Consider the following 24,010-nt stretch of genomic DNA (forward strand, 5'->3'; position numbering starts at 1 on the left):
TCATCCTTGTTAAAAAAAAATATTGCTTAAAACCATCTCGAGACCAATAGGAATGGAAAACTCAATCGATTTTAAAAAATTCTTTAGATGCCTTTGTCCCATGGTTTAATAAAAAGTTTTTCATAAAATGATTATTTCTAGTGCCGCTTCTATAAAATTATGATTATTCTTTAGCATAATTTATTGACAGCCAGCGTTTGCGCCTCTAGAGGCACTTAATGGGAAGAAGGTGGGGAATCTACCCATCCTTTTTAATTTAAAAAAAAAATAAACGTGAAAAATGTGGGTGAGTGATTTTTTTCCACAGGCGGCGATTTTACTAAGGAGAGTGGAGGTAACCATTCCCCAAAATAGTTATAAACCGTTCTTGGATCTATGAGAAGCTTCACTGTAAAGGATAAACATATCTTAAGATACGTACAAACATAGACATATCGAGACATCCTGTTACTTTAATATAAAGATACCTGACATGAAATGTATAACTTATTTAATATTCAGGGATTGATTGCTGAAAACTATGATGCCTGCACCATTTATTTCAGGTATACATGAAAAGAAATTTTTTTTTAAATCACTGCTTTTCCGCGATTTTTTACTTTTTCGGATAGATTAAATTCTTTGATTATATGTATCATAAATTTTTGATGTATGTAAATAAAGGCCTTTTTGTCTAAAACAATCTTTGCAATTAACGTTTGTACAACAACAGTTATTTCCTTTTTTTTACAGTGACGAAGCTACTCAATAATAAGGGTCTGTACGTCTGTTCTTTGCACATGTTCTATCTCATAGACGTCCAAGGATGGGTGTGTTTCAACCCATAAACTTTGAAACCCCGAATTTTATCCCTAATAAAGTTTTAAAAACTCAAACATTTAAAACCTCTTATTTAACCCCCCTCAAAATAAAAAGCTTGGACGTCCCTGCATAAACCAGCTTTTCACATAGTTTTTTATTAATTTACTGCGTCACTACTTAGGACATTATTCTCCTTTAAATTGCTTGGAAATCCCTTAAGATAAGAGCTTAGTAGCTTAAAGATAAGAAAAATAATCACCATAATATTTGTTTTAAGATTTGACCTATAATATGTCCTTCGCAATTCTTAATTTTTAGTAGCGAAGCTAATCTATAATTCCTTTTGTCTGTCTGTCAGTCCGTCCGTAACGCCATGGAGGAAATGTGATTTTCTTGGCTGCTATTGAAGATACATAGCTAATTTGTTTTTTATTGAAGATTACATGTAACAATAAGCATCAAGTGTATAATTTACTTTGTCCGTCAGTCTGTCCGTCATTCATGAAATATATTGAAAATATTTTTTCCTACTAATTCAGATTGGTTTCGTGATTTCTAAGAATTATTGCACATTTATCAACTGAACATTTTCTTTTTTAATTCATTTTGTCGGTTTTCCTTCCATGAATATTTTGTCTTCGCAACTTATTGATGTTGTCATCCTTGTTTACTAGTGCATAAATTATTTATCTATCTATTCAATTGTTCATCCATTATTGCACAAATATTAAGTAAGTAATAAATATATTTTGTATCCTAATGATGAAAGAAAAAAAAGATATCTTCTCTCTACCCTTGGTCAATTCCTTAAATGTTTGGCATTATCCCTCTTAGTGACTTAGCACAGAATCCCACTTATTTTGAAACAGAATAGAAATAGGGGGGTGGAATTCGTTTTTCGAATGGCATTAAACAGGCAAAAATCAGATGAATAGGTTAATTAAATCACATAAAAAAAATGTTGCTAAAAAAGTTTCAAAAAATATAAGAGGTTTTAAACGGACGTAAGGTCTTTCTGGTAACTGTTATAGCGTTGCTACGCTTTCTAGATGGTACCTAACTGTTACAGGAATCATCATGCATAGTTTGAAATCAGTAGAACAATCTTAACATGCCTAAATTAATCAAATGGGCTTACCGTGACGTACAGACCTAATCATAGAAAAGCTTCTCTTTTTAGAATACTTTTGTATTTATCTAAATTCTCGTTTTTGTTCAGTGATATAGTTGGGTTTACAAGTATCTCGGCTACCAGTGAACCCATAGAGATTGTGCATTTCTTGAATGATTTATACACCCTTTTTGATTCTATCATTCAACAGGTAGAAATCATTATCCTCACATAAAAGTAGCAGGATCTCTGTCTGTCTATATGTTTGGCTGTTTTTCTGTCTGTCTATACATAAGGATCTCAGCTACAAGTGAACCTATAGAGATTGTGCATTTCTTGAATGATTTATACACCCTTTTTGATTCTATCATTCAACAGGTAGAAATCATTATTCTTATATAAAAGTAGCAGGATCTCTGTCTGTCTGTCTATACATAAAGATCTCGCTACGAGTGAACCCATAGAGATTTTGCATTTCTTGAATGATTTATACACCCTTTTTGATTCTATCATTCAACAGGTAGAATTCATTATCCTTATATAAAAGTAGCAGGATCTCTGTCTGTCTATATGTTTGGCTGTTTTTCTGTCTGTCTATACATAAGGATCTCAGCTACAAGTGAACCCATAGAGATTGTGCATTTCTTGAATGATTTATACATCCTTTTTGATTCTATCAACCAACAGATAGAATTCATTATCCTTATATAAAAGTAACAGAATCTCTGTCTGTCTGTCTACATGTCTGGCTGTTTTTCTGTCTGTCTACACATAAGGATCACGCTACAAGTAAACTCATAGAGATTGTGAATTTCTTGAATGATTAATACACTCTCATTGATTTTATCATTTAACAGGTAGATATCATTATCCTTATAATAAAATAACAGAATTACTGTTTGTCAATATGTCTGTCTGTTTTTCTGTCTGTCTATACATAAAGATCTCGCTACGAGTGAACCCATAGAGATTTTGCATTTCTTGAATGATTTATACACTCTCAATGATTCTATCATTCAACAGTTAGATAGCATTATCCTTATATAAAAGAAACAGAATCTCTGTATGTCTGTTTGTCTGTCTGTCTATACATAAGGATCTCAGATACGAGTGAACCCATAGAGTTGTGCATTTCTTGAATGATTTATGCACTCTTATTAATTCTATCATTCAACAGGTAGAAATCATTTTCCTTATATAAAAGTAGCAGGATCTCTGTCTGTCTGTCTATACATAAAGATCTCGCTACAAGTGAACCCATAGAGATTGTGCATTTCTTGAATGATTTATACACCTTGTTTGATTCTATCATTTAACAGGTAGAAATCATTATCCTTATATAAAAGTAGCAGGATCTCTGTCTGTCTATATGTTTGGCTGTTTTTCTGTCTGTCTATACATAAGGATCTCAGCTACAAGTGAACCCATAGAGATTGTGCATTTCTTGAATGATTTATACACCCTTTTTGATTCTATCATTCAGCAGGTAAAAATCATTATAAATGAGAATTTTTCTGTGTGTGTGTGTCTGTCTGTAACGAAGGATCTCGCTAACCGCTCAACTGACATGGGTATCTTTACAATGTCCTAATAGGTCATGCGAAGGTTTATAACTATTTTGGGGGAGGTTACCTTACCCATCACAAGAGAAATCGCCCCTAGAAAAGAAATATCGAAAACAATGCTAAAAGAAAATGGTTTAAAATCTCACAAAATGTAAGAAAGATATAATGAACATTTATTTAAATAATTTCCTTGTTAGAATTTTGATGTGTACAAAGTTGAGACTATTGGAGATGCTTACATGGTCGTTTCAGGTAAACACTTACAACTTCTATATAAGTGAACTAACAATTGCATTTGATTCTGCTTGTTTAGATGTTTCTATGATTAAAGGTGATCAGCATATGTCATAAATTAATTGCCTGACTTGACAAAAGCATTTGACACTGTTGGTTCAGGATTATCAGTATTAGATGGTGATCAGCATATATCAGAAATTAATGCTCTAACTAAACAAAAGCATTTGACACTGTTTGTTCAGGTCTGCCAGTACCAAATGGCGATCAGCATGCATCAGAAATTGCAAGAATGTCATTAAGGTAAACCTTTTATTAACTACAGTTAATGGACTGGCACTTATCATTTAGTTTATAACTAGTTTAAATTTACTGGTACCAGTCTGTAAGCTCAGAATATTCCGTTATCATTTTATCTTTTGAATCTCCCTTTCCTTTCCATAGGTCATAAGTGTTATTGTCAATATCATCTACACTTTTAAAGATTTCATCAAACTAATATTTTGAACAGAACCTGAATCATTTTTAATAACGAAGCAACTCTATAACTATAAATGTCTATCGCACGATAGATATACAACTGAAATTCAATTTGTAGATTTCCTTGATCAATGATCCTCCAAAATATTATGAACTAAGTCTGTCTAAATAAGACATAATTCATGTAAAAAAAGGTTACGTGATTTCGTATTTTCAATGTTTTTATTTGAAACTAACATTGTCCATTTGTCCATCAATGATCTTTTGCGCTTTACTACTTATGGATGTAGTCATACTTGTCTTCTCAAGAAAATTCATTATCATTGGACGTAATTGAACTTGTTTTTCAAGGATTCTTGAGAATGTAGAAAAGTTTCGGATCCGCCACAAGCCTGAAGAGAAATTAAAACTGAGGATTGGACTCCACACAGGTACAGTTGTGTGTGTTAAATTACATATAAGGATAAAAATATAAAATTTTTGAAATTTTATTAAGTAATAGTTATTAATAAATGTTTTTTTTTGTTATTAGGTCCAGTTGTAGCCGGTGTCGTGGGTAAGAAAATGCCAAGGTCAGTACTTTTAATCTTTTTAATAGCTTTTCTATAATTAGGGTCTTTACTAGAAAGTCCGTAAGTTCATTTAAAACATGCTAATTTTAAAATTATTTGACAATTTTTTCCAATTTATCTGATGCTTGGAATTTTATCTCAAAGAAAAACAAGGTACAATATTGTAATCGAAGCATCTCTATAATAAATTCCTAAACATTTAAGCATGTCCTTTAATAGTATCCTGTATTTACGTAATTTTTCATCGCATCTATATAAAGTTTAGACTTCAAAATTAATAATCTGCTTATCAAGTTATGACACTCTACAAGAGTTAATGTTCGTTTGTCCTACCATTTCAGAGCTTCGCTTTTAAGGATGTTGTCATCTTTGTTTTATTTTCGTTAGTATGACCTTCTGGTTTGTTGGTAAGTTTATGTTAAGTTAACTGTAATTTTCTCTCAGCCTGGAAAATAAATCCTTGTTTTAATGTTTTGTATTATGAGTAAACAGAAATGTTGATCTAAAATTTGTTTGTTTGTTCTTTGATATCACGAATAACAAGGATGACAACATCTATAAAAGCGAAGCACTGAAACGGTAGGACAAACGGACATTAACACTTGTATAGTGTCAGAACTGAATAATCAGAATATAAATGTATAATAGACTATAAAAGTTTTAAAGATTTTTAATCAATATAATAGATTTGAAATCTGCATAAAATTTTAAGGATTTTTTATAAAATTAGTTTTTTATATAATTCTTTATTTAAAGGCGCAAATACAAATTAAGTTAAATAATTTTGAGATCTGTGATTAGTGGATTTAAAACTATCTGCGCTCTGATTGGAGAAGCTTAAGTGACGTACATCATTCAACCAATTAGAGCGTAGGTAGTTTCCAATCCAGCTATCCTATTGGTCAAAATTTATTAACTTAAATCGTATTTGCGCCTTTAAATAAAGAATTATATAAAAAACGAATTTTATAAAAAATCCTTAAAATTTTATGCAGATTTCAAATCTATTATATTGATTAAAAATCTTTAAAACTTTTATAGTCTAATGTATAAGAGACGTAGCAAAATTGTAAGTAATTTCTTTGAAAAACTGCTTGATATAGGATAATCCAGCGGATATTATTCAGTTTCGAAGCCATACTGGAAATTATTATAACTGACTTATAACCCTATTCTAATAATAAATATATGTGTAGATACTGTCTGTTTGGATACACTGTGAATACAGCTAGTAGGATGGAGAGTAACTCTATTCTAATAATGATAATATATATGTAGATACTGTCTGTTTGGAGACACTGTGAATACAGCTAGTAGGATGGAGAGTAACTCTATTCTAATAATGATATGTGTAGATACTGTCTGTTTGGAGACACTGTGAATACAGCTAGTAGGATGGAGAGTAACTCTATTCTAATAATGATAATATATGTGTAGATAATGTCTGTTTGGATACACTGTGAATACAGCTAGTAGGATGGAGAGTAACTCTATTCTAATAATGATAATATATATGTAGATACTGTCTGTTTGGAGACACTGTGAATACAGCTAGTAGGATGGAGAGTAACTCTATTCTAATAATGATATGTGTAGATACTGTCTGTTTGGAGACACTGTGAATACAGCTAGTAGGATGGAGAGTAACTCTATTCTAATAATGATAATATATGTGTAGATACTGTCTGTTTGGATACACTGTGAATACAGCTAGTAGGATGGAGAGTAACTCTATTCTAATAATGATAATATATATGTAGATACTATCTGTTTGGAGACACTGTGAATACAGTCAGTAGGATGGAGAGTAACTCTATTCTAATAATGATATGTGTAGATACTGTCTGTTTGGAGACACTGTGAATACAGCTAGTAGGATGGAGAGTAACTCTATTCTAATAATGATAATATATGTGTAGATACTGTCTGTTTGGAGACACTGTGAATACAGCTAGTAGGATGGAGAGTAACTCTATTCTAATAATGATATATGTAGATACTGTCTGTTTGGAGACACTGTGAATACAGCTAGTAGGATGGAGAGTAACTCTATTCTAATAATGATAATATATATGTAGATACTGTCTGTTTGGATACACTGTGAATACAGCTAGTAGGATGGAGAGTAACTCTATTCTAATAATGATAATATATATATAGATACTGTCTGTTTGGATACACTGTGAATACAGCTAGTAGGATGGAGAGTAACTCTATTCTAATAATGATAATATATATGTAGATACTGTCTGTTTGGAGACACTGTGAATACAGTCAGTAGGATGGAGAGTAACTCTATTCTAATAATGATAATATATGTGTAGATACTGTCTGTTTGGAGACACTGTGAATACAGCTAGTAGGATGGAGAGTAACTCTATTCTAATAATGATATGTGTAGATACTGTCTGTTTGGAGACACTGTGAATACAGCTAGTAGGATGGAGAGTAACTCTATTCTAATAATGATATGTGTAGATACTGTCTGTTTGGAGACACTGTGAATACAGCTAGTAGGATGGAGAGTAACTCTATTCTAATAATGATTATATATGTAGATACTGTCTGTTTGGAGACACTGTGAATACAGCTAGTAGGATGGAGAGTAACTCTATTCTAATAATGATTATATATGTGTAGATACTGTCTGTTTGGAGACACAGTGAATACAGCTAGTAGGATGGAGAGTAACTCTATTCTAATAATGATAATATGTGTAGATAATGTCTGTTTGGAGACACTGTGAATACAGCTAGTAGGATGGAGAGTAACTCTATTCTAATAATGATGATATGTGTAGATACTGTCTGTTTGGAGACACTGTGAATACAGCTAGTAGGATGGAGAGTAACTCTATTCTAATAATGATAATATATGTGTAGATACTGTCTGTTTGGAGACACTGTGAATACAGCTAGTAGGATGGAGAGTAACTCTATTCTAATAATGATATGTGTAGATACTGTCTGTTTGGAGACACTGTGAATACAGCTAGTAGGATGGAGTGTAACTCTATTCTAATAATGATAATATATGTGTAGATACTGTCTATTTGGAGACACTGTGAATACAGCTAGTAGGATGGAGAGTAACTCTATTCTAATAATGATAATATATGTGTAGATAATGTCTGTTTGGAGACACTGTGAATACAGCTAGTAGGATGGAGAGTAACTCTATTCTAATAATGATATGTGTAGATACTGTCTGTTTGGAGACACTGTGAATACAGCTAGTAGGATGGAGAGTAACTCTATTCTAATAATGATATGTGTAGATACTGTCTGTTTGGAGACACTGTGAATACAGCTAGTAGGATGGAGAGTAACTCTATTCTAATAATGATAATATATGTGTAGATACTGTCTGTTTGGAGACACTGTGAATACAGCTAGTAGGATGGAGTGTAACTCTATTCTAATAATGATAATATATGTGTAGATACTGTCTATTTGGAGACACTGTGAATACAGCTAGTAGGATGGAGAGTAACTCTATTCTAATAATGATATGTGTAGATACTGTCTGTTTGGAGACACTGTGAATACAGCTAGTAGGATGGAGAGTAACTCTATTCTAATAATGATAATATATGTGTAGATACTGTCTGTTTGGAGACACTGTGAATACAGTCAGTAGGATGGAGAGTAACTCTATTCTAATAATGATAATATATATGTAGATACTGTCTGTTTGGAGACACTGTGAATACAGCTAGTAGGATGGAGAGTAACTCTATTCTAATAATGATAATATATATGTAGATACTGTCTGTTTGGAGACACTGTGAATACAGCTAGTAAGATGGAGAGTAACTCTATTCTAATAATGATAATATATATGTAGATACTGTCTGTTTGGAGACACTGTGAATACAGCTAGTAGGATGGAGAGTAACTCTATTCTAATAATGATAATATATGTGTAGATAATGTCTGTTTGGAGACACTGTGAATACAGCTAGTAGGATGGAGAGTAACTCTATTCTAATAATGATAATATATGTGTAGATACTGTCTGTTTGGAGACACTGTGAATACAGCTAGTAGGATGGAGAGTAACTCTATTCTAATAATGATAATATATATGTAGATACTGTCTGTTTGGAGACACTGTGAATACAGCTAGTAGGATGGAGAGTAACTCTATTCTAATAATGATATGTGTAGATACTGTCTGTTTGGAGACACTGTGAATACAGCTAGTAGGATGGAGAGTAACTCTATTCTAATAATGATAATATATGTGTAGATACTGTCTGTTTGGATACACTGTGAATACAGCTAGTAGGATGGAGAGTAACTCTATTCTGATAATGATAATATATGTGTAGATAATGTCTGTTTGGAGACACTGTGAATACAGTCAGTAGGATGGAGAGTAACTCTATTCTAATAATGATAATATATATGTAGATACTGTCTGTTTGGAGACACTGTGAATACAGCTAGTAGGATGGAGAGTAACTCTATTCTAATAATGATAATATATGTGTAGATACTGTCTGTTTGGAGACACTGTGAATACAGCTAGTAGGATGGAGAGTAACTCTATTCTAATAATGATAATATATATGTAGATACTGTCTGTTTGGAGACACTGTGAATACAGCTAGTAGTATGGAGAGTAACTCTATTCTAATAATGATATGTGTAGATACTGTCTGTTTGGAGACACTGTGAATACAGCTAGTAGTATGGAGAGTAACTCTATTCTAATAATGATATGTGTAGATACTGTCTGTTTGGAGACACTGTGAATACAGCTAGTAGGATGGAGAGTAACTCTATTCTAATAATGATAATATATATGTAGATACTGTCTGTTTGGAGACACTGTGAATACAGCTAGTAGTATGGAGAGTAACTCTATTCTAATAATGATATGTGTAGATACTGTCTGTTTGGAGACACTGTGAATACAGCTAGTAGGATGGAGAGTAACTCTATTCTAATAATGATAATATATGTGTAGATACTGTCTGTTTGGAGACACTGTGAATACAGCTAGTAGGATGGAGAGTAACTCTATTCTAATAATGATAATATATATGTAGATACTGTCTGTTTGGAGACACTGTGAATACAGCTAGTAGGATGGAGAGTAACTCTATTCTAATAATGATAATATATGTGTAGATACTGTCTGTTTGGAGACACTGTGAATACAGCTAGTAGGATGGAGAGTAACGGCCTTCCACTTAGAATTCATTTAAGGTATTTGCTCTAACTTTGATTTGAAGAATCTTACTTACCGCTGAACCGATAATGTTCTCCTTTACAAAATAACTTTTCTTAGGTCATGGAAAAGTTTTTAACTGCAGTGTGTTTTTTTATGAGAACTTTTTTGAAAGCAATTTTACCCCACTTATAGTTATCAGAATTTAATGATTAACGGCTTATTTTCTTCGTTTTTTATTACCATTTATAGAACATAAAAAAATATCTAAAATGGTTTTAGTCTGGTAAGCCGAGCGTACTCGGCCCACGGGGTAACGAGTTCGGATTCAACGAGCCCTAGCCTTTAAGTATTCTACCAAACAAACAAGCAGGATTCAATCATACAGAAATTATATATTTAAACTGAATAATATTTACAAGTTATGTTTACTATATATATACAACAAAATATAACAATGGTTAGGTTTGAAGGGGGTGTGGGGCGCTAGGGCTTAGCGCCCGACGGTAGACAGGCTGTGGGGGCAACGGTGGTAAAAGGGGAGGCAGTGCCTCCCGATTATATAAGCGCATGAGGGACTCGTGATAGTTGCATGTTCAAGTCCCCTCCCCACATTTAGGCAGGCTAGTTTGACCGCTGGGTGCGGGGTTAACAGCGGTCATGAGATGGATAGTGATATAATAGGATTAGTGCGGGGGGTTTGTTATCATAAGTCCCAGCGAAGCAACTCTGTAAACGGCCTGTCCGTATGGGTGTCGTATTACCACAACCTCCCCTTCAAGGGTTGCGTGGCTCCTGAGCCACCAGGCCTTGAACCTGGGGATACGACAGCCGGCTCATGCGCCGGACAGGCAGTTCTTGGGGCACAGCTCGATGGAGGACAGCTCGGGCTACACAGGCTCCCTGGGACACTCGTTGCTCGGTCTGACTGTGGTTGGTGATCAGCATTGTCAGCTCCTGGTTGGCTTCTAGGCGTGGGTTGGCAACGGCCAGGCCTCGCCGCTGGAAATTTTGCCTCGTCTGCAGGATCAGTTCTGTCGCGGCTGGTAGCTGGACACGGAGGCCTAGGCAGGCTCTGATGGTTCCTAAGGGTGGAATGGTGATGGCAAAGGGCGCATAGAATTCCATGGGGGCGCCTGCTTGATTCAGGTTGCTTGGCCTCCTAGCTCCTACCCGGATGGGGATGGCTGTCATCAGCAGGGGGCACATGGCTTCTTCTTCTTCTGGGGCGGCCTCTTCCATCGCAGTGGCTGGCTCTTCTCCTACAGGCTCGCTGCTGGCTGGCAGGTTCTCCATGTCTGCGTCAGGGTTCCAGATGGCATCTCTGAGTGGCTCTGGAGCGGGCGGCGGCGGCGGTGGTTCGTTGGGCTGCTCCTGCAGGTTTTCCTCCACTGGGTCACGATCTTGGCCGCTAGGCTGTGGGGCGGCTGCGGCTGGCTGGTGCACTGGGAACTCTCCTGGGTTGCTAGCTGCGGGCGCCGCCGCTCCAACTGGCAGCTCGGTGGCATCCTCGTCGCCGTCCACGTCAACTTGGATGTCTTCTGGGATCTGGTGGGCAGTCACATCTCCAGTGTATTTGCGCAGTCGGCCTACATGCGCGGTAACTTCTGAGATCCTGGCTAATGGAGAGGCAGGTTTAATGACATAGTGGACTTCTGTAGCTTTCCTCACTACTTTCCAGGGGCCAGTCCATCTCTTGGTAATCTTGGCTGCCTTCCCTGGCACCAGGCGGGGGGCCAGGTACCAGACCAAGTCTCCAACCTCATACTTGGCCGTGCCTTCGTAAGCTGCCGCGCTCCTCCTGATGGCTCCCTCCTCCTTCTGCTGGATGGCATCGTAAACTGCATAGTAGCGCTGCAACAGAGCTTGGACGTTGGCTGGAACTGAAGCATATTCGGTCTCTGGCAGCCGTAGCACCATGTCCACCGGAAGTTTGGCCTCTCTCCCAAAGAAGGCCAGGAACGGGGTCACACCAGTGGATCTGCAGGCCTTGGTGTTGTAGGCAAAGGCGATGGCAGGCAGGTGTGGCTCCCAGTTGTTATCGTCTCTGTCTAGGAACAGGCGCATGCCTGTGTTGAGCGTCCTATGAAACCTCTCCACTCGGTTGGACTGCGGGTTGTAGGGTGGTGGATGTGTCAGGCCAATCTCGAGCCGGGAGGCCAGTTCCTGGAATACCTGGCCGGTAAATTCCATTCCATTGTCGGAATGGATCTTCAGGGGGCATCCGAACGTGGCCAGGTGGCGGTGCAACAGGGCTTCAGCCACCGTGAGGGTGCGCTTGTTGGGGATGGCGTAGAGGCTGACAAATCGGCTGAATCCATCTTGGCAGGTGAGGATGTAGCGGTTCCCAGCTGGGGTCTCTGGCAGTGGCCCCACCAGGTCGATGAATAGGACTTGCTGTGGATACCCCTGGCGGGAGGGCACGTGGATCCCCTGCTTCAGCCTCTCCTTGGTAACTTTCTGGACACACTCAGGGCAGGTTTGTACCATCAGGCGGACGTCACGGGCCAGGTTGGGCCACCAGAAGTGCATGGCAACGCGGGCGATAGTTGCGTCCATCCCAAAGTGCCCAGCCATGGGGGTCCCATGGGCTAGAAAGAACGCGTCCTGCTGGAGGGCCGAAGGCAGCAGGTATCTTGTCCTCTCTCCTGTCAGAGTCTGGTCAGTGGTGGTGAGGCAGCCGTGCTCGTCAAGCCCCAGGGCTGGGAAGCGGCTGGCGTACTGCTGCTCGTCTCGTTCCTTGCCACGCAGCTCAGCCTTGGTTGGGGCCTTGCCATCAGCCACCCATTGGCGGACACGGAGCAGGAGGGGGTCCTGTGTCTGGGCTTCCAATACTCTAGCTGAATCCAATCGGGCGGCAGGAGGTCGGCTAGCTGCGGCCTCCCCTAGCTGGCCAAGGTTGTGGATATACTCAGCCTGCTCTGCTAATTCTTCGGCGCTAGCCGTTGGCATGTTGGCATCTTCCCGGCGGCTGAGGGCGTCGGCGTTGGTATTCTGGGTGCCAGGCCTGTGGCAGACGGTGAAGTCTAGGGCCGCTAGCTCCTCCTGCCAGCAGGCCACCATCCCTGTGGATGTGTTCAGTGATTTCATCTGTAGCAGGGCAGAGGAATCAGTGTTGATCTGGAAGCTGCGGTAGGACAAGATGCCGTGGAATTTTCGGATCCCATAGATAATGGCGGCCATCTCTCCCTTCCAGGACGGGTAGCGCGTCTCAGGGTCGGTTGTCTTGCGCCCCACGGCGGCAATCAGCCTCTCCTTGCCCTCCTGGCATTGACTCAGTATGGCAGAGATGGCGCGGCTGCTGAAATCTGTGGTGAGCTGGAACACTGCTGGTAAATCAAACCTGGGCGGCGCTCGGATGGGGGCCTGGCGGAACTTGTCCTTGAGTTGCAGCAGCTGGGCTTCCATCTCAGGCGTCCAGGTTAGGGCCTTGGCCGTCTTCTGCCGATTCATCTCGTAGGTGAGGTCTGCATACTCTGGGATGAACAGGCGGTAGTACCCAAAGAAGCCCAGCAACGCCAGCAAATCCTTGGGGGTGCTAGGGGCTGGCCAGTCCAAGATGCGGTCAATATAGTCCTCTTGCATGGCTATCCCCTCACGGCTGAGGGTGTGACCCAGATAATCCACCTTGGACCGGAACAACTTGGTCTTGGCTGGCTTGAGGCGGATCCCTCCCCTGCGGTGGGCTTCCAAGACCTCTCGGAGCCTGGCCAGGTGGGCCCAGGTATCCTGATGGAAGGTCAGGACGTCGTCAAGGTATGACTGGAGGTTGGCTGTGCCTAGTGGGTTTAGGACCCCTGCAATAAACCTGGAATAGACAGACGGTGCCGTAGCCAGGCCAAAGGGCATCCTTTTCCATTGATACAAGCCCCTGGGGGTGGTGAAGGCGGTGCAGGGCCGGCTATCCTCAGACACACGGATGGTGTAGTATGCGGCCACCGCGTCTAAAGCGCTGTAGACACGGTGCCCGCCAGCTCGTTCCACCAATTGCTGGATCCTAGGCAGGGGGTAGCTGTCCAGCTCCAGACACTTGTTGAGGGCTCTGTAGTCGACGGCCCAGCGGGTGCTCCCGTCCTTCTTCTTGATGGGCACCAGGGGGCTGCTCCAGGCGGAGTCCGACGGCTCTATGACTCCTTCCTGTAGCCAGGTGTCCAGTTGTTTCTCCAGTTCAGCCTCTTGCCGCGGGTTCAGATCCCTAAATCTCTGGCGGATCGGCTGGGTCCCTGGCTTGAGGCGCAGCTGCAACTCAACCACATCTGTGCAGCCGGGGGTAGAATTGGAGAAGACGTCCCTGTACTCTGACAACGTAGTCCAGACCTCCTTCTTGAGCAAGGGGTCCTTGCGTAGGAACTCATTGTCTTCCATCTCCAGGGCCTCCCACAACTCTTGCATGTCTATAGGCTCAGCAGGTTCTTGGAACGAGTGGAGACGCGGGGGAGGCGTATCAGAGACCTCTAAAATGTCAGGTTTGACCAGCTCCCCTGCCACTGGGAGGCCAGCATCCAGCAAGAGGGGCACCTCCCCCTCATTGACCACCAGTAGGCAGGCTCTCCCTTGGCACCTTGGGCACTGGGGGCAACCCCATGGCTAGCAGGTTAGCTCCCTTGTGTGCGTTGAGCTCAGCGTCCACCCAGTGTGTGCCTTTCTCAACCACACGCGGCTGCTCAGGCAGGGGGCCTGGCAGAGGCCCCTCATAGCTTAGCTCTCTCTCGGCTGTCTCCCGGTCAATGGGGACGCCACGGAGTGGGATAAACTCCCCACGCACCCACAAGCAAGGTGGTTGCATGTCGAAACAGAGCCTAGTTCCGAACTCCTTGAGAAAATACCCTCCTAGGTTCAGAGGGTGTGAGAGATTCCGGACCACAGTCACGTGGTATAGATGGAGTATAAGAGTGTGTGAAACTGCCATATATAACTCTTTTAATTTTCCGATTACCTGGAGGGGCTGGCCTTCCTCATTAGCAGTCAGGATCTGGGTGTTGTCCGGAATCAACATGCGTTGCACGCCCATCGCGTGCATGAGGTGCTCAGAAATTACAGCAGACCCTGGTACACGGTTGCCAGAATCAATCATGGCATCAACCTGTACATGCTGGGCAGGGTCAGGAGTAGGAAACCTCACCCTGACATGGCAGGGGAAGTGGAGGTCCTGCCCTTGAGACAAGGGGGCCTCTCGTTCGGCTGGGGTTGGCAGAAACTTTGGTGGTGGCCGCACCGCAGCTATGGTGGTATCGCTTACCATGGTGGCTTAGACTGTAGCTTCGAATCACTAGAGCTTATTAATTATCACTTGGTCAACAATTTTATATTTATTTTTATCACTTGGTTGACATTTATACACAATGATGTGTTGTTATCACTAGGAGCTCTAGGTGTGATTCTGGAAGCACTGGCAGCAGGGAATGTCCGTCCTGCAAGGTTCAGAGGGGTGGCGGCGGTAGGGAATGACCCGTCCTACAGCGCCGCTGGTTCGAATCCCGAAAAATGGCGGCAGGGAATGGCCCGTCCTGCAGCGCCTCGGGTTCGAATCCTGGGAGGCAGCGGCAGGGAATGTCCCGTCCTGCCGTGCCTGTGGCTCAAAATCTGCTATCCGTCGCAGTGGTAGGGCTTACTTGTGTGCTGAAGCTTCGCAGCCACACATTGCCTTCTTAGGGAGACCAGCACACAGCTGTCTGTCTCGTAGGTTTGGCCTGGGTGTCCTGGGGCTTGTCCCAGCTACACTTGCCAATTTAGACTCAGTTTTGTAGCCGTCTGAGCTAAATTATCCGATTGCCGTGGCTGCGCACCTAGCGCTACTCCTACACGACACGGAAAAAGCGTCTTAACTGGCGCTTTTAGCAGGCTAAATCTGCTTGCCGTAGGCCAGAGGCCCACATATTGCGTTCAAAATGATGGAAATTCGACCTAAAAAGGCCGTCTCACGGGTCAGTTGGCGGCTGATTGTCCCCTTACTTGCCAAAGGGTCCAATCAGAGGTAGAATAGGCTAGTTTCTGTAAGGCTCGATTGAAACACGCTGACACCAAGTTCTGGTAAGCCGAGCGTACTCGGCCCACGGGGTAACGAGTTCGGATTCAACGAGCCCTAGCCTTTAAGTATTCTACCAAACAAACAAGCAGGATTCAATCATACAGAAATTATATATTTAAACTGAATAATATTTACAAGTTATGTTTACTATATATATACAACAAAATATAACAATGGTTAGGTTTGAAGGGGGTGTGGGGCGCTAGGGCTTAGCGCCCGACGGTAGACAGGCTGTGGGGGCAACGGTGGTAAAAGGGGAGGCAGTGCCTCCCGATTATATAAGCGCATGAGGGACTCGTGATAGTTGCATGTTCAAGTCCCCTCCCCACATTTAGGCAGGCTAGTTTGACCGCTGGGTGCGGGGTTAACAGCGGTCATGAGATGGATAGTGATATAATAGGATTAGTGCGGGGGGTTTGTTATCATAAGTCCCAGCGAAGCAACTCTGTAAACGGCCTGTCCGTATGGGTGTCGTATTACCACATTAGCACATTTTTCTTATGCTCAAATCTTCTAAACTTTGCAAGAATGGCTACAAAACGCTTCAAAGTTGAGATCCAGAGTTAAAAATTGATACAGATTCTTTTGGGGACATGTACTAGAACATATAAAAGTTTGAAGGCCAAATCTCAACCAGGAGGGAGTACTGGCCCCCCAAACTGAAAATCCAATTTTTTTCTTGCAAAGGGTAGAAGATTTGAGCTTAAGATGCGCAAATCATTTTTAGATGTTGACACCTAAGTTTTTAATTTTTGATTTTACTGCACTTTTGAAATAAAAGCTGAAATTTTTTTTGATGTTCTATAGGTAAATGGTTATAAAAAAACAAAGAAAATAAGCCATTAATCATTAAATTCTGATAACTATAAGTGGGGTAAAATTGCTTTCAAAAAAGTTCTCATAAAAAAAAACACTGTATTTTGAACAGGAAAGCGGATGGGGGATGGGGGTATCATTATATTAGCCAGCTGTGAGAAATATTTTATCGGGGTATGCGAGATCCCTCTCAAAATATCCGATTAAAGGTTTTATAATTGCACATATTTAGGGTAAATTAAGAAAAATAAAAAATAAATTGTTTTTAACAACTACCTTCTTTTTTCAATATGATTAAATAATAAAATTGTTTTTGTTTTTAACTTTTAAAAATACAACACAAACATAAGTACAATCTTCAAATAAGAAAAAGATAGGAATTTTATTTTTTTATAATAACAAAAAGTTTTATCTTTAACATTTTAATGTTTGAGTAAAAAACAAGAAAATCAAATAAAATATTATAGTTTAGAATTTTCTATGTCAAATCTATAACTAAGGAATAGTTACTTATCGCATCGTATTAAAGACAGCTTTCCGTGGATATTAAAATAAAAATCACAAACTTGCTATCAAAACTGGTATTAATCTTACTATTTTTATTTTATTATTCTTGAAAAACTGTCTATGAAATGCTCCTGTACAAAATTTATCACCCAACCAAGGTTTAATTAAATTACCCGTAGATTGAGACCATAAATTTTGAGGTCCAATATAATTTGCCTTCATCTGAAACCTTCCCTTTCCCCCAATTTAATCAGGAAGATTCTTATTCGTTTCTAATTCTTTGGCGGACTGGTTGTGAATCTCTAAAAGTGTACAAACTTTTCAACCATTAATCATATTTTAGTTCTGCGACTGCTGACATATTGAAGAAATTTGAGGTGTTTTTGCTGGAGCTGAGAGGCGACATTGATGTCAAAGGAAAGGTAAGCGCAGACGCACTACTGTTCGGAGCGAAACAAGGACGTCCAAGATCTTTATTTTGAAGGGGTACTAAGCAGGGGGGGAGAGGACATTGTGTACTAGTCCCCAAAGTTTTCTTATTGGTTGGCTTAAAACTTTGGGGACTTTTATTGAATTTTGATTGGTTGGTTCATAAAGTTAAATATCCAAACATTTTAACCATAAATTGTAATTTAGCGAAGGGGTAATTTTGTTCATCATTATTTGGGGATGCTCATCAATTTATCGGCCATTGTCTTATCCCTTTAGAGTCCTGGATAATAAGAGTGGTACGCTATAAATCTTCAATAATGCGTTCATGAAACAAATTGAAACAAATCTTAAACAATAATTAATAAACTTAGGCACCTACGCTCCTAAAAGCATTTTTTTAAAGTGAAAAATATTTTTATTTGGGAGGCGTTTTTTTTCTAGCGGCTGTAACTCTTGTGAGGGTGGACGCACTATCCCCCAAAAACCATATTAGCGGTTTGACTATTGACTCTGGAGGCGTGGTGACGCTTCGGGCACAAGTCCTCTCCACGTCACCTTTGAACATATTCTGCGTTTTAAATTGCAGTGTAACGCGCTCAATCGTCTAGGGTTTCAACACTCATCAGACAAACAACCCATTGATTGCACGACTTTGTCTGAGAAGTCCTAACTGTGCATGGTAATGAGTTGCGCCTGTTTTAGGCCAATGCATTATCCCTACCCTAACTATTTATGTCGTGCATCTAACATAGCAGCAGTAGGAACCATTTTTAACGTCTTTAATTATGATGCGTTGTCGGACCGAGATTTGAACCTATCACCTTCCCGACGACGAGCGGATGCGCTACGTGTTGAGCCACGGTCGCGGGTTATAAATATTAGCGGTTAGAGAGATCTTTTGCTACAGACAGACTCCGTAGATATCACTTGTGATTTAGTTCTATTTTTAAGAACTTTTTTATGTATACTTTTTGGTATAGAAACTATGGATTTAGTATTACTTTGAAGTTGCACCAGATTATCAAGTACTCTAATAAAGTGATACATTAAACTGGCTAAAATGACAATCCACCCCGTTTACCCCATCCCCTACCATCCTACTGGATGAACTAACTGACCAATAAATGATGTCCATGTTTGCAACCTAACTTGACGACAATTATCCAAGTATACTTTATATGTGTACATTACAATATGACATACACACATACATCTTATTACTTTATTACAGGGAATGATGACAACATATTGGTTGAACGGTTTGACACAAAAAGACGAAGTCTTCCAACTACCTGAGATTAAGGTACACATTCGGGAGATATAGGTTTCTCGATCCTAGCTTGTCAACTTTATAAGTATAGCATACCTGTACTGTACGACTACGTACTATAATAGTTCGGTTGACAGTTGAGTTTTACATTTCCAGTGTGGCTTCGAAACCGATTAATATCCGCTGGATTAGGACCAATTCTCAGCCATAATGAAAAATCTTACATAGCATCGTATCATAGACAATTTTCCACAAATATCCATATGAAAAATTCTAAAATTTAAACCAGTTTTGTTAGCCAAGGCCTTAGGCCCCACGGGGTGAACAAAACCGGAATTAATCTTAAAGTTTTTCATTTTACTATCCTCGGAAAGCTGTTTATAATACAAATAATTATTCTTGTTACATTTAGTACCAAGACCACTGCACCCAGCTGGCCACAAAATTTGAAAGAAAGACCAACGGGAGCATTCGCACCAAGGAAATTGAACATAAATATAACAAAAACATTGATATTATCAACAATAAATCTGTTGATTTTTCAACAAATGGGGTTGATATTTCAAGCAAAGAAGTATCATTCAGTCAGCCCCGTGAGCCCTTAAAGAAGGGAGTTTCGTTCACCGAGGATAGCGAGCATTTGGGTAATGGTATAAGTACTGCTAGCAAAGAGGATGCTAGCGAGCATTTGACTGTTGATATTGAGACATCTGGTAAGGGTGTTGATCATTATGGTGGAAAAGAAGTTTGTTTTAGTGATGTCGATGAGTTGCATGCCTTTCTATAGCCTTCATAATGTATTTATTACAGGGGTCGGCAGCCGCGCCTCAGCCGTGTATAAGCCTCAAATTTAATTCTGCTTCTGTTTCAATTTTCTTTAATAGATGGATAAGTAAGGAACAGGCTTAGACATCCAGCTGAATTTTAAAGTTATATGACTTTCACGCGGATTACGCGCGGCTGCCAAGCCCTGAGCTGGATCTTTATATCATTTTAGTGGTGAGCCAGATCGGGGTGCGCCGAATTTCAGTCAATCACAGCGCGGCATTTCATAAAATGCTGTGCTCTCATTGGTGGAAAGTTGGCTCACCTTGATCTGGCTCACCACTAAAATGATTTAAAGATCCAGCTCTGATCTATTGTATCTTATCTTAAAGCCAAGGTCACAAATCAAGGTAGATGGCCCGTGCAGGGATATTAAGGGATAAGACAAAAAATTTATCTCAAATGATAAAAAATCTTCCCTGTTGTAGATTAAAATCATTGATAGGAAACGTTTGAATAATATAGTTAGGACGTGGCAACCATTTGTCTAATTCCTCCCCTAGGAAAATCACCGTTTTAGGTAAAGACGAAGCAAGTCCCTCAATGACGTCATAAAAATGAGGGATGAGATGAGAAGAAGTGGGATAGAAAACCCATATGACGTAACATGCTGATTTTTTGGGGGACTTTCTTCGTCTTCTTTTAGGTTCTTGACTTTAAGAATAATTTAAGAATTATGATTTAATTTATATTATTTCCTACGGGTGTTTTACTTGATTTGTGAACTTGTCTTGGTTTTTCTACGAGTTTTAGCTATTGGTTAGTCTGATAATAGGTATTTCTAGCATTTTTTGCTTGACTTAATTACTCGTCTCATAAACGCGCTAAAAAAGACACTTTTCTCAAACTAAAAAACAGTATCAATAAAAGGAATTGAAACCCAAGAAGGGAGGTGACATTGGGTTGTTTTTTTACAATATTCCCCAAATTTGTTTTTAATAAAGTTTTTCTTATTCGTTAACTTATCAACTTTGAGGACTTTTATTGAATTTTGATAGGTCGGTTCATTAAGTTGAATGTTACGTTGGGGATGTATATATATGTTATACGATGGTAAACATAATTTTTAAGCATGGCTGAGAACCAGTTATAATCTAGCGGATATAAATCGGGTTCGAAGCCATACCGGAAAAAAAATTAAGAAATTCACTTTGTTAAAAAGCATATCTACTATTGGACGCAGTCGTTTTTGTTTACAGAAAACTTTTATATCCAAAAAAACTTCAATTTTAACACTAAAAGCCTTTTAAAGTTTTCTTGTCGTTGAAAAAACAAATCAATTTATTTACATGAATTACATATAGATATACTAGAATGTATATTAATTTTGATAAAAAGCCTTAGATTACTCCTCCCCCCCTCCTTTGAAACCCCTACTAATTTTACCCCCCTTAAAATACAAAGCTTGGACGGCCATTAGTCTTCAGTTAATTAGAAAACGGTTTTTTTTAAAGAAAATAAGTTCATTAAAGTTTTTGGCTATCCAAATTCTAGATTCCAATTTTATTTAATATGTAATGTAATTATATCATTGATTAAAATTCTTACTTTTATTTTTAGAATATACCTCACATTAAGTATTAAAGTTTCATATAATATTTAACAATTTAAAGTAAGAATTTTATTAGTTTTTAATGCATGGCTTTTGTTCAATTATCTTCTGTAATTCTGTGCTTTATTGTTAATCATTCTGAGCTGGATCTTTAAATGTGTAGCCGTTGCCGTAGCCATAGCTGTAGCCGTGGCCGTAGTCGCAACCATAGCGGTAGCCGTCGCCATTGCCAGTGCTGCCAATAAAATATGGATTTTAAATGTTTGGAGTTTTTACGTAATATTATTTTTTTTACATTTTTACTGAAAATTCAAAACGTGGTTGTAATGTAAAGATCGCATATAGCCGTGGCCACGCGTAGCCAATTTGATTTAAAGATCGCTATTAGGTTAGTGGCTGTACCTCTGGCCACGGCTACGGCAACGGCTACACATTTAAAGATCCGGCTCTGTTTCCCTTTGTTATTGTCAAGGATCTAAAGGGATAAGACAATGGACTATAAATTTATATACATCCCCAATGATTATAAACAATATTATTATTACTCCTTTTGTAAGTGAAGATAATTCGTTGAAAAGTTTAAATACCGCTAGTTAGAGCACCAACCAATCAAAAGTAAACTAACAGGGTTGTAAAACTTTGGGTATCAATGAAATTTCTAGTTCAAAGTCCGCACTCTCCCTGGTTATTGTAAAATACGAACTTTGTGAAGCAGCTTATACTTCCTCCAGAAAAGGTGGACAAATGTTCAAACCTTGGGCGAAACTATGCCGATTGAAGTCATATTTTCTTCTAAAATGACGTCAATCGGCAAAGTTCGGCCAAGCATTGTAACATTTATCTACTTTTTTTGAGATTTTTAAAAAATTTTAAAAGCAAATCTTTTCTATAAAATAGGATCGGTCATTTTTACAACAAAGAGAGGAGTAGGTTGCGCTAAAAATCCGTAAAGGTTGTGAGTTTTAAGTTAAAACAGTAGTAGAACGATAAAAATGTATGTTAACTTTAAAAAATAGATTTGTCTATAGATCTTTTCAATAAAAAATACAAATATTTAGTGAAAATTGTCGTTCTACTACTATTTTCAAGCCTTAAAACTCACAACTTTACGGATTTTTAGAGCAACCTACTCCTCTCTTTATGTACAAATTAATAGCTTCGCTTTTATAGATGTTGTCATCCTTGTTTTATACATGTTTATCTACTTTGTTATAAAAATTTGTTCCATTTTATTGTTTGTATTTACAAATGAGGTTTAAACTATAGCATTTTTATATTAAAAAATAATAATGAGCAAACTAACAAAACAAAAGCTATTCAAAACAAGCAGTTTTAAATATTACATAATAATTTATTTATTTAATTATATTGTCAAAATATTTATGAAAATATTAAAATTTAATCTGTGATTTATTTTGTTATACAAAAAGATAAAAAATAAACTATTTTTTAAATCTCTCTATTTTTATTTGTGCTGTTGTGTGTTTTTTGTTTGCTTTTAAAAGTTAAGAGTTTGATAAAAAAAAATTACCAACTGTGGCTACGCTCCTAGAGGCTTGGGACCCTTGAATGGTGGGGGGTTAGTTCGACCCCCCATTTTCAATTTTAGTTCTATATTTAAAAAAGTTAAAAAAAATTGGGGGGGGGGGTGTATTATTCTCTTGGGCGGGTTTCTACCAACCATATCGGTTCAGTGATAAGCGAGATCCTTTGGTACACACACACACACACATCCCATTACTTTATTATAGGGAATATCAAAGTATTTCCCCAATGCAATGATGATAAATAAAATTACCCTTTCTGTAGCTTAAGACTATTGGGTGAAAAAGTCGGACACTGCTAGTTTGAGCCAACCAATCAAAATGTTACCAAAAGTTTTTAAGCCAACGAAGAAGAGAACGTATTGCTTAAATTTGTATACCAGTAAAATTTACAGTTTAATGTTCCTTCCATCCCTACAAATTCTCATGGAGAAATAGGACATTGGGCTGTTTATTACCCTAGTCCCCAAAGTTTTATAATAATGTTTTCATATTCTTTGGCTCAATAACATCGGGGACTTTTTATTAAATTTTGATTGGTTGGATTATTCAGTTGAGTGTCTACATGTTTCAACAACGAATTGAAATCTACAGAGAAAGGGTATTTTTTGTTTCAACATTGGAGATGTACATCAATTTGAAGGCCATTGTCTTATCCCTTTAGATCCCTGGCAAATTCTGGATAATATCAATGAAGTTGATTTGATTATAAGCTAATCAAACTGTGACTGTGCTAGATTAAATCTGGATGTACTCGAAATAAATCCGCCTAATTATTTGTTTCCTATTTAACTTGGTATCATTGCGTTGACTTTAAATTTGAATAGTTTATGTCGACATATTTGGTATAATGGATATAGGACATACGTGGATATACTGACAGGGGAAAATTTTTCTTTAATTTAGCTTTGTAATATGGACCTCATCTATTGGTCAGTTCGTTCATCCAGTAGGAAGGGAGGGGATGGGGGGGGGTCTCGTTATTTTAGCCAGCTGTGAGTATCACTTTATCAGAGTACATGAAAATGTGGTGCAACATCCAAGTAATAATATATCGAGTACCCTCCCCCAAAACCTTCCCAAGACCTACGAGAA

General features: G+C 38.9%; 1 protein-coding gene across 1 annotated transcript in view; it reads left to right on the forward strand.

The window, feature by feature from the left end:
* Positions 1–22,714, forward strand: part of LOC145325755 (atrial natriuretic peptide receptor 1-like) — a 116,776-nt gene extending 94,062 nt beyond the window's left edge. Inside the window, exons 44-53 of the mRNA XM_080168698.1 lie at positions 502–545; positions 2,021–2,123; positions 3,675–3,729; positions 3,957–4,014; positions 4,543–4,622; positions 4,724–4,763; positions 9,902–9,979; positions 17,636–17,714; positions 18,956–19,027; positions 19,407–22,714. Coding sequence (XP_080024824.1) covers positions 502–545; positions 2,021–2,123; positions 3,675–3,729; positions 3,957–4,014; positions 4,543–4,622; positions 4,724–4,763; positions 9,902–9,979; positions 17,636–17,714; positions 18,956–19,027; positions 19,407–19,781 — 984 coding nt within the window. The 3' untranslated portion in view covers positions 19,782–22,714. The remainder of the gene's footprint in view (positions 1–501; positions 546–2,020; positions 2,124–3,674; positions 3,730–3,956; positions 4,015–4,542; positions 4,623–4,723; positions 4,764–9,901; positions 9,980–17,635; positions 17,715–18,955; positions 19,028–19,406) is intronic.
* Positions 22,715–24,010: the final 1,296 nt, after the last annotated feature.

The sequence above is a fragment of the Acartia tonsa genome, chromosome 8, assembly GCF_053477335.1.
Source record: "Acartia tonsa isolate MP-2025a chromosome 8, ASM5347733v1, whole genome shotgun sequence".
NCBI lineage: Eukaryota > Metazoa > Arthropoda > Copepoda > Calanoida > Acartiidae > Acartia > Acartia tonsa.